The sequence below is a fragment of the Urocitellus parryii genome, chromosome 8 (assembly GCF_045843805.1).
Source record: "Urocitellus parryii isolate mUroPar1 chromosome 8, mUroPar1.hap1, whole genome shotgun sequence".
NCBI classification, from domain to species: Eukaryota; Metazoa; Chordata; class Mammalia; order Rodentia; family Sciuridae; genus Urocitellus; species Urocitellus parryii.
The window spans coordinates 114442831-114455155 of NC_135538.1; the positions used below are offsets into that span (position 1 = coordinate 114442831).

The 12325-nt window shown below is 36.3% G+C and overlaps 1 protein-coding gene across 2 annotated transcripts in view; it reads right to left on the reverse strand.

Annotated features, from left to right (window-relative positions):
- Mapk14 (mitogen-activated protein kinase 14) overlaps positions 1-12325 on the reverse strand; it is a 76047-nt gene that overhangs the window by 34895 nt on the left and 28827 nt on the right. The window contains exons 2-3 of one of the 2 annotated variants that reach the window (XM_026383388.2): positions 10505-10634; positions 3923-3981 (exon numbers count right to left, since the gene is read on the reverse strand). In XM_026383388.2, coding sequence (XP_026239173.1) covers positions 3923-3981; positions 10505-10634 — 189 coding nt within the window. Of the gene's footprint in view, positions 1-1961; positions 2025-3625; positions 3836-3922; positions 3982-10504; positions 10635-12325 lie in introns of those variants that run through there. The other variant, XM_077801603.1, reaches the window with a different exon arrangement.

Below are 12325 nucleotides of genomic sequence, written 5' to 3' on the forward strand. Positions count from 1 at the left end.
TAACTTAATACTGAGCATAGGTCTGAATACTGGCTATTTAAAACTTTTACATATCTACTGATAACTAAATATTTATAGCACAAATATGCACATATATGTATTTGTAGCCTCCTGACAAATATTGCCATTCAAGGGCCATTCAATGATTTGCAATCATTTAAAAAAATCTAGATATATCTTTATATAAATTTGCCACCTATACAACCATACCATATAGCAGTCAAGAGCACTTGTTAGTCTCATCTTTTAACTCCGCATTTTCCAAACACTATCTTCACTTATTAGATTGAGTACGTTGTTCCTAATGAATAAAACTCACTACCTATTGTTCCTTTCTCAAAGGTAGAGTCTTACAAATGAAGTATTCAGGGTACATCTTAACCTAGAAATTTAAAACTTGGTAAAAATTTAAATTGTGTGATAAAATGAAAAGTGTTAACGGAAACATAAAGGCACAAATACACAAAACACATGATTAAAAGTGAACCATACATCTGAAAAGTAATTAGAGATTTGCTAATTACTACAGAAAATCCATGTTCAAAATTACAGTCTGCTGTAAATCTGGCAGTGTGCAGAATGCTCTAGCCTTCAATGTGTTTGGTTTGGCCAGAAGAGTGGGTTTTGTTTGTTTTGTTTTAATGTGAATTTGAATGCTTTTAGGAGGTATAGATATATTTTACCACAAACTCCACCACTCACAATTATATAACACTGAGCCTCATTTATGTTATTTGTTTAGCCTTGAAGATAGTTCAATTTGCAAAGCCTACAACTGTAAATAAAGTTGTTTAGTCTCTTACACATATTCTAAAATGACTTTGGGGACATCAAGTGCCTGGATCAGTGGTAGAGCACTTGCCTAGCATGTGTGAGGCCCTGGGTTTGATCCCTAGCACCACCAGAAACAAGACAACAACAAATACTGAACAAACCAAAAAAAACTCTAAAACAACTCCAGAAAACACTGAAATAGCTACAATCTTAGAAAAGCACTATTTTTTTTTTCAGTGACACAAACATCACAAAAGGTAAATAAGACATTTCTTAACAGCAAGCTCATCATTCTATTATTACTATTCTATATACTCATACATTCTATTATATATACATTATATATACATGTATATTATATATAAATGTATATTATATATACATTCTATTATACTCATCATTCTATTTTCAGAGGTTTTCTGGGATCAGGAATCAACTGCTTCATTTTTTACTATTTCACAGGGAAGTCAATGGGGCCTAAAGAGGTAAAGTGACTTTCCAAGGTCATACAGCCAATCGGTAACTTGGATACAAAAATATTCTGAATGTTTCACCAACTGTTTTCAACCCAGGGTCCTTAGCCTGTTCCCACCAACTGTTAGGTATTTTGCACTATACTCAGTAACCAACAAGTAGTACTGAGATTTACTTCCAAGAGATGAACTTAGTTGTTGCTAGAGTTGAGTGAAAAAAGCTGATGCCAACTCAGCAGTTATGGTGCTTGTTGAATGAATGGATGGATATATGAATCAATACAACTTTAATGTAGTTGGGAGCCCTCATTCGGATGAAGAAGCCAAGGTGTTATAATCCATTTCCAGAATATCTAATTAAGCCAAACTTCAATATTTGCCCAAGCCAGCAAATCATGTTTTCTTTATTTGGTCAAATAAATACATCTTTATTAAATTTAAAATTTGGGATAGAGCTCAGACCTAACTCAAATGTTTTCCAAAGTAACTCACAAACACGTTGCTTTACTACCATGTTAGAACATCGAAAAACATTATTTTGCAACATTCTCTTTTCCAAGCATAGCCAGCAGCAGGTCTCAACAATTTGTGTCACACATGCCTCTGGGTAGCATCCAGTAATATTTGGAAGCCTCCATTATGGTGCCAAAGAGGACTGCAAGAAACACAGCTTATTATTGCCTATTTTTTCCTTTGCTTGTTTCTTAAACTTACATCAGCAGATTCAAGGTTAATGTAGCTAAGGAGTCTTGTGAGTGGACCAAATTCTTCTCTGTCCTCTCCTCATCATACCATGTTCCAAGTATAAAAAAAAAAAAAAAAAAATTTGTAGTTGTAGATGGACAGAATACCTTTATTTTGTTTGTTTATTTTTAAGTGGTGCTGAGGATCGAACCCAGTGCCCCATGCATGCTAGGCAGGCACTCTACCGCTGAGCTACAGCTCCAGCCCCCCCAAGTAAATTCTAATGGAGGGGAAATTATTTTTAGCTACCTTTCCTCCTACCATTTCATCTTCTTCATTTCTTTTTCCCCACAATTTCCATAGAAAGAACTTATGAGCTCAAGCATATTCCCCAATTTGTTTTGTGGGAAAGGATCAAATGGTGTTTATACACAGCACAGGATAAGACTGGGGAGAAAAGGTTAGGTTCTGCACTGGCGGCAATGGGAAGTGCTATAGTTTGGATATTAAATGGCCCCAAAAGGCCCAAGTGTTAAAGGCTTGGACCCCAGGGTGGCACTATTAGGAAACAGTACAACCTTTAAGAGATGGGGGCTAGTGGGAGGTCTTTAGGTTACTGGAACATACCCTTGAAGGAAACTGTGGGACCCCAGTCCCTTCCTCTTCTGCTTTCTAGCCATGAGATGAGCACTTTTGCTCTGACATATACTCCCCACCACTGCCATCTAGAGGAACGACCACCAGATGCCTAAAAGCAATGGGTCCTCCTGACCATGAATCATAACTACTAAAACCATGAGCCAAAATAAACCTTTTCTCTTTATAAGTTAATCAGGCATTCTGTTTTAGTGACAGAAAGCTAACACGGGTTAAGGAAAAGCAGTCATGATCTACAATTCTGTTTTGGCTTTTACAATAATCATCCTTTCCACTTAGGAACGACAAAATTTCAAAAGAAGCAAATGTGTAACTCTGTATTAAAGGTGTTCTGTCTCTCTTATGACATCTATGAACTGGGGAGAGGCAAGGTAGGTAATTCAGATACTGGAGAGAACAACACTAGCAGAGGGTTCGTACACTCATGGGAACATCTGCTTGGATGTGTCTTGCACTCATGAGCACACCTGGACAATGGGATCAGGAGCCAGTACATGAATACTCCCCATTTGAGATACAGTATGTATAGCTTCTCAGATGCTGGCAGTTTCCAGTCCAGTTGCTCAAGTGGACCAAATCATTAACGTATTCTTGTAGCACCTTTCTCTTCTTCCCTATTTCATTTTACCTAGCCTTCCCCTCGTGGTTCCTCAAACTTTCAAGCTCCATGTTCTAGGGGATCCCAGGTTAAAACAATAGTCACAAAATTGGGAGAAATCTTTCTCAACTTGTAGGGTATGCGCCTGTCCTGGTGCAAAAATCTTAACACCTCAAAGATCAGCATGTAGTTCTAGTATTATTTCCCCATGCACATAGGATAAAAGAGCAAAAAGCTTATATGGAACTAGGCTCCATTACATTTCTTTTTTTTTTTTTTTTTTGAGAATTTTAATATTTATTTTTTAGTTATCGGCGGATACAACATCTTTGTTTTGTATGTGGTGCTGAGGATCGAACCCGGGCTGCATGCATGCCGGGTGAGCGCGCTACTGCTTGAGCCACATCCCCAGCCCTCCATTACATTTCTTGAAGAGTACCTCTGAAAGTTAGGACAGGCAATTTGAGAAGAAAAGTCACAAGGGAAACCCCCTCTACCCTCTTCTCCATTGGAACTTTTGTAAGGACTCTCCAAATGGGATACAAAAACCTGAAATGATGGAAACACTAAAATGTGCCACACATAAATATGCATCTTCTGTATCTACCCCAAACCCCCGGATAACAGGAATGAAGACTCTGTTGAAGTCCTGTATAACTACTAAATGATTCAGGAACAGATACAGGTTGCTAATCCTCCTCCAGCTGAGGAAGGCAAATGCAAAAGATATACTCACACATCATTAAATTCCTCCAGAGATCTTGCAGGTGTAAACACATCCAACAGACCAATCACCTATTTAAAAGAACATAAATATTGTACAGTAAATAAATATTGAATTTATAATACCCATCAGGTCTTAAATTGTTTTACATTGGATAAATTCCAAATCTAGTCACCTAAATTAATAAAATCACAGCATCATATACTTAATAACTCCAACTGTCTATTCTATTTTATTATCTATTTTTTAAAGAGAGAGAGAGAGAGAGAGAGAGAATTTTTTTTTAATATTTATTTTTCAGTTTTTGGCGGACCCAACATCTTTGTTTGTATGTGATGCTGAGGATCAAACCCCAGCCGCACACATGCCAGGCGAGCGCGCTACCGCTTGAGCCACATCCCCAGCCCCTATTTTGTTATCTAAAGTCTTGATTTTTTAAAATTTGGTCACATAAGTCAGTAGTTTCTCTGAAGGCAACAGGATTTAGGATTCCTGCCTTATGTATGTATTAAGTCTAATGAACAAACAAACAGGAAAAAAGTCATGCTCTTCCAGTTATTATCATAGTATTTTGTTTTTTAAAACATATTTCATAGAATTATGGCCTACAAAACCGACATTTTAAAAAAGTATTATCTCAGTATACTGTTGATGTTATTCTAATAATCTAAGATAAATTTCTTAATTATTATCAGATATTGAGATCAAATAATTTTAAAATGAAAAAGGAAAAGACTATCTTTATACAAGGATAAAGCAAGGAGCTATGCAATACTCAGTAACACATGTCTTTGAGCAGATTTTTCTGGTCATAGATTTATAATACTGATTTAATCACATACAGTACCCCCAGTTTCACCAGTTCCACTGAAAACCCAGACTGTTCATTTCAACAAAATTAGACACTAAAAACAAGAAATACCATAATTTATTTGTAATGTGCCCAGCCAGTTTTAAGGCTGTCTAGATATGAAATGAACAAAAGCTAAACGACCCTCATGAAAACCAAACCATGACTGTGGCTTCACATGTATGTTGCTCTAAACAATCAAGTTAAACAAATACTTCCAAAAGTAAGACAAAATACTCAAAACACTGTCATAAAAAAGTAAAATTTTTATTTTTAACACTATCATGAAAAATAATACTAAGTAGGATGCTACTTCACTCATCCAAATATCAACTTAAAAAAAAAAAAAAAACACTTTTATTTATTTACTTTTATGTGGTGCTGAGAATTGAACCCAGGGCCTCACAAGTGCTAGGTAAATGCTACACCACTGAGCCACAACCCCAACCCCAAATATCAACTTTTAAAAACAAATTCAATCATATAACCTAAACATGAAGGGGAAGAGGTGAGGAGGTCCTTGGAATTTAAGGATCGCTTTTTAAGTCTATGCAAATTGTTCCAAAGGAAAGACACAGAGTCACTTTTCAGACCCTTCACCACACAATTATATGCAAAAAAACCCAAACTGCCTATAATGGTAAGGCATTATAACAATCCTTAACACTTTGTGATATTTTCTTTGATTCTTCTGATGTGCATAAGTTAAATTGGGATTATACTGTGCATAAATTTATATTTCCTACCTTTCTACTTAACATCTACTTATTTTTCATGTCCTTCTTATTCAATAATATTTGTATGCGCTGTATTTATTATTTCTATATACCATATTTTAACATTAATATTTGGTAATGAATTTGGTTTCTGAGCTCCATTTACCTCAAATTAAAAGCATGGAGCTTCATTGCTTATTTTCATAGTACTGTGGGGAAGATTAAATAGACAAGGTATCTGAAGGAGACTAGGGCAAGGGACTAACCAGCTGAGGATCGCCTACATACACAGTGATCATAACCCATAGAATTTCATTAAAAATTACAAAGTATAACATACATGAGCAAGTTTTTGAAGCAGCTACTTCCAGTAACAGAATTTGAAATGTAAAGCTAAACTATTCAAATGATTTGCTATAAGAAAGTGAAATGCTTTGTATAATTTAATTTTAAGATGTACACCTAACACTGCCTTGGAAAAATAATACAGAAAAGCAGACTAATAAATAACACCCTATCAAAATCTAATTTCCTAAAAAGGAAAATATTTACAATATTTAATATATTTAACACAAGCACACCAAAACAACAACAGTATGAAATGACCCAAGTTACATCGAAGTATTTTCTGTTTATTTGTTTGCTTTGTGGTGCTGGGGATTGTGTGCCAATTTAATAAAAATGTATTATTTCTATGTGTCATCCTTTGGATTATTATAGGATGATCATTAGAAATATTTGTTGCATAAGTATCATAAATGTATATTCTAAAAATTTCCAGGGCCCTGCACATGATAGGCAAGTGCTCTACCAATGACATTAGGGGGGTGGGATGTGAGCTTTTACAAAATACCTTTCTTACATTAATTGTATTTATGAAGTACAAATCTAAGGAAAATATTGCAAAACATAGGCTTCTCAGCTTTATCTGGAGAACACTTTAGGAATATTCCATATATATTAATTTCTCACTTCTTAAATGGAAATTCCCTTTCAATTCAAGTCATATTTTAGCCTATCCCCTTAATCCTGCCATTATCTGGTTTCAGTCACCTAAAAGTAATCTAGGAATGAAATTTTTAGAATGTACATTTTTGATACTTATGCAACAAATATTTCTAATGATCATCCTATAATAATCCAAAGGATGACACATAGAAATAATACATTTTTATTAAATTGGCACACACCCCAAAATAAACAAACTCTACAAAGGCAATATTTAATATCTTTTAAAATAACCACAACAAAACAACCACAGGGTTAATCACAGTAAGGTCAAATCTAAGCTTCCCCAATAAAACTTCTGGAAGAATTCCCATAATTATTTTTAATTTAAGATGTACAGATCTCCAGGCACATAAGTTGGCAATCTTTCTAAGTAACTGCCCAGACAGCAAAAGGATGCAGCTGGCAATCTGCTTCTAATCACCCCTTAGAGCAGGTGTTAATGAGGCAAGGTCAAGAGTTCAATCAAGAACAGGCCAGCTGACTTTGTTCAGAGGAACTATCACAGTCACAGTAGTCATCCCCTAACTCCAGTCACCTATGTAATAACTGGTTGTCATTTGTTATCACCGATAGAAGTAACTCAAGATGAACTACCCCCGAGGTCAGAGGCATATCTGTGTAAAAGATTACATATGTATCTGGCCCCTAAAAAAAATCTGTCACCAACAAAGTTTTCAAGAGTTTTAAGCTGTTGGGACTGCTACCTTTGGAGGCCGCACAGCTAGCTAAAAACCAGATGGCAACTCAAAGCAGTCATTAAAAAAAAAAAAAAAAAAAGAAAGAAAGAAAGAAAAAAGAAAAAGTATAATGAAGAAGAGGAGGATATAGGAGAAGATTCCTTTGATAAATCCTCAATTAAATCTACTAGAAGACTTGGTTCTTCACTGTGTAAAACTACTTTTACATTATAAGCACCTCACAGATGTTGACTACAAGGCAGAAAATGTTCTTCATGAAGTCAAAGTCTTCTGGCCTCTTCTCACCCCCGCTTCAAATGTGTCAAGAGAATAGAGAACTATGAGACATTCAACTATGTGCCTTCTTTTGTTCAAAAATACAAGTCACTAATATCTAAGTTTAGATGACCCTCTACTGATAGAACCTAAACATCTTAATATAAAAAGATGGATAGCTAATAAGCAAGCTGCTTAGAAAACAATTTATATAAATTAAAATCCTGTTTTTCTAATACCAGCAGCCCTCTTTTTTTTAAAAAAAATTTTTAGTTGTTGATTGACCTTTATTTATTTACTTATACGTGGTGCTGAGAATCAAACCCAGTGCCTCACACATGCTAGGCAAACATTCTACCACTGAGCCACAACCCCAGCCCCAACAACCCTCTTAAGAGTCCTATAGTCTTTCCTAAATTAGAATAATTGTATCCTATCATTCTGTGCCCCCACCCCCATACCTCTACAAGCAAATTATAATCCAAATAGAACTAGCCCAGTATCATGTAATATATCAAAGTATCTCATTACAGAAAATTTAAACATTAAAAATTAAAGATGGGGCTGGGGCTGTAGCTTGTCTATCGGGTGCGAGGCACTGGGTTCAATCCTCAGCACCGCATTAAAAAATCAATAAATAAAATAAAGGCATTGTGTCCATTTACAACTTAAAAAAAAACAACCCTAAACTAAAGATGGTTATTTCTTATGATTACTAGAAAAACCAAAGCAGGTAGATCCAGAGAACCCAAAATAATTTTTGTCTTAAACACTGGCTAAAACTGTTTATATGAAAAAAGCAAGATAATGAAGTAATGAACTGATAATCTCCTAAACCAGATGTTCTTAAATTAGCATCAGTGAGATACTTCAGCCTCTGGAGGTATTTTGGGGTTCCATAAATGTTCAGCTTGCATTCCATTATTGAAATATTTCTTCTTACTTAAAAAACTGTAACAATGTCTCTGTCACATTAATTAATGTGTAATGAAAAACAGCATACACATTCAAATGTGTTATAAACCAAATGTAAACACATCAGTTAAGCTGCCAGGCCACTTTGATTTTATGCAGACCTGGGAATAAACTTTCCCCTGCCAGCTTTTTCCACATATCTCGACTTCTTGTAAACATGTCATGATTAGAAAGGCTGCAGCTCTGCACTAAACTGGCCCATCCTGCAGTGCTAAGGATTGCACCCAAGGCAGCTCTGTCACCAAGCCACATGCACAGTCCTCTTTTTATATTTAATTTTGAGAAAGGGTCATGTTAAGTTGCTCAGGTTGGCCTCTGACTTGGGATACTCCTGCCTCAGCCTCCCAGGTCTCTAAGATCACAGGTGTGCACCACTGTGCCCAGCTTTCTGTACTGAACTTTTTTTTTTTTTTTTTTTTTTTAAAGAGAGAGTGAGAGAGAGAGGGGGACAGAGAGAGAGAATTTTAACATTTATTTATTTTTTCTTAGTTCTCGGCGGACACAACATCTTCGTTTGTATGTGGTGCTGAGGATCGAACCCAGGCCGCATGCACACCAAGCGATCGCGCTACCGCTTGAGCCACATCCCCAGCCCCTGTACTGAACTTTTTAAAAACCCAGATTTGCAAACAGCTGCTCATAAAAAATCACACTTAGGAATAGAGTTTACCTGTAGAAAAAGGATTTTCTTAATAGTATGCACTCAAAATAAAACATGGAACAAAAAGGTACAGCTGTTAAAAAAAAGCATCCATAATGTAATCACAAATGTTAAGTCTTCATGTTCTCAATTTAGAAAGAACTTGCATCAATGAGACAAATGTATACTAATCAAGTATCCCCTAACCTATGTTTGTTTTTTTTTTTTCCCTTACTGTGGAGAAAAAAGTTCAACCATTAAAAAAGAAAGATTCTGAATTCCCAGATTTTGATTTTTTTTTTTTTGTGCGCAGTAACAACCAATAGGACCAATGACTCAACATCTTTCTGGCCCTTGTTTCTACAATGTTACAAATTTTATAGTACCTTTTATACAGCAGTCACAGAAATTCTTCTTGATTTTGAAAGTCAAAAAATTAAGTGATATTCGTCAACAGTTTTTCACTTTCAGTTAATAATTCAATTACATCTACTGATTTGCCATATTAGGACTTATAATCACTCCTTTGAAAAAGGGCATTGTTCTCAAATTACTGAGTTGGTAGAAAAGAAAAAGTTATATTTAACTTAAACAATTATGTAACATTTATTAGAATAAAAGAAGGTTAAAAAGAAAAATTATAATATCAAAGTACTGTACAGTCCTCCCATGGTTACCAATATCTGCAGATGCCCACACTCCTTCTATAAAATGGCATGGTGCAACCTGTGCATATCCTCCCATCTACTTTTAAGATCATCTCTACATTACCTATAATCCTAAAGTAAATACTATGTAAATAGTTGTTATACTGTTTTTTGTTTTTGTTTTGTTTTGTTTGGTGCTGGGGATTGAACCCAAGGCCTTGTGCATGCAAGGCAAGCACTCTACCAACTGAGCTATACCCCCAGCCTTACTGTATTGTTTAGGGAATAACAAAAAAGTCTGCATGTGTTCATTAGAGTTCAAATCTTTTTTCCTCCAGAATATTTTCTATTTGTGGTTGGTTTAATCTATGAATACACAGAGCTGAGGGCACATATAAAATAGCCATCTTTAATAGAACTTTCAGTGAATCAAAGCATTTCCTCAAACTTTTTTACTAAAATAATCCATGTCAACAGAAAATAGCCATGAACCCCCCACATTGATAACATAGCCTTAAGCATACCAGGCAAAGAGTAAAAAAATTTCCTTTTTAATATCTTTTAAACATTCCTATGAAATTTGTGTTGTACTTTATAGGTAAAACTAGAACTCCTGGAAGATGCAATATTTTAATTTCAAGACTCTGACTTGACAACCCAGTGGCCACTAACACACAGCACCCCAAGAAGCAGGAACCAAACTTCAATGCACTCCAATGTATTTCCACTGGCAGGAATTAAATCATAATTTTTCCGGTCTACTCCAAGAACAGACTATATCTTCGTTTGATGAATAACTTACATTTTCATGTTTCATGTGTTTAAGTAACCGCAGCTCTCTGTAGGTCCTTTTGGCATGAATGATGGACTGAAATGGTCTGGACAGCTTCTTCACTGCCACACGTAACCCAGTTTTTGTGTCAAAAGCAGCACTAAAGAGGAGAAAAGGGGGGAAAAAAAGTCCCACCATTAAAAGTGCTCTAAATACCATTTTTGAATATTTACAAAGTTATTTCATTTCCAAATTAAATGGGTCTAAACAAAATAGAAAAAGGGGGGAGAAAACAAAAATACCTATAATCTCACTATCCAAAGACAGCTTCTATTATTTTTGGTGTTTCCTTCTAGTCTTTCTCATGCATCTAACCAGTGGTTGGCAAATTTTTTCACTAAAGGGCCAGACACCGTGCACCCCCAAGGCCTGTCATCATGGCTCAGGTGTGGTTATTTACAGCTGGAAAACAGCCAGATAATAAGCTAAAAAGCAGGTGTGGCTCTGTTCTAATAAACTTCACAAAAACAGGGAGTCAATTGATCCAAATAAGCCAGCAGATTGATAATCACAGTATTGGCTTTTCTGTCTCCTCTGCCTGGGCCTCACTTCATCTGCCACCATAAGCTGACGATCAAAGTAAAGGCTTTAGAAAATACTGTTTTCAGAAAAATGAGCTGGTACTAATATTTCCTGTGTACTTACAAAGTACTTGGCACTTTCTAGAGGGTGAGATACAGTAAGAAACAAACCAACAAATCCCTGCTCTGGGGAGAGAGGAGATGGGGAGAACAATAAAATAATTTCAGATAGTGATGGGTGTTGCAACAAAATGAAATGTTGATGGGAGAAAGAGTGAAAGAATGACGGGAAGCCAGTGCAATTACACTACTTTAACTAGGATGTCTGAGGAAGAACACTTGCGCTTAGAACTGAACTAAAACCAGCATTAACCATGTGTGTGAAAATGAGCTTCGAGGACAAGAAATAATGATAAAAGTCAACATTCTGCATCTTTACTACATAAAAGAAACTATTCTGAGCCCTTTAGTTTATTTTCTTAAGTTAGCTCTTTTAATCCCTCAACACCCCTGTAAAGTAAGTATTGTCATTCCCTCACTCACAAACAAGGACAGTGAGCACAAAGAGATTTTAAAGGGTGGTAAAGCAGAGAGACTGAATCTGGAGCTCTATGCTTTTAATCACTTGGCTAAGATGTCTTGTAAGAGCAAGTGCAAAGAAACAAATGGAAAAAGAAACAAAGGTAGACAGAGCATGGCAGGCTGTGTGAGCAGCGCTCAGGGAGCCAGGGGAGAGCACAGGGAATGAGGTCAGAAGCCGGCAGAGGCTGGACCATACAGGACAGCTACAGCAAGAAACGTGATGTGTATTTTAAGTATTTTTGGAAATTGAGCTAATTCCATCATTCCTCATATCTCAGTCTAATGGGCACTTAAGACTTTCTGGTCATCTATGATCACCAAATTGACACCAAACTTTCTCTCACCGCTCTCTGTAAGTACTCCAGCTGTTCCTCTCCCTTTACTCTCCGACTTTGCTTATGCCCTCCAATCTTCAACTCCCAATTCATGATACAGTCCTGTAAACCTTCAACCTCTTTTCTGAACTTTCCTGCCTCTTTGTGAGACGAGGCTGCATCTTGCAGACACTCCTCTTTCACAGCCCTCCATCAGAGGGGGAGCGCTCACCCAGCCAGCTTGTTTCAGGGCCAGCAGGCAGGCTGGGTATCTTCCTTGCCAATTAGCACCACTTCAAGACCACTACTGTCCAACTGTTTTCTAAAGGCCTCTGCTCACAACCCTGATAAACCACCTCTCTCCGCTGAAATTT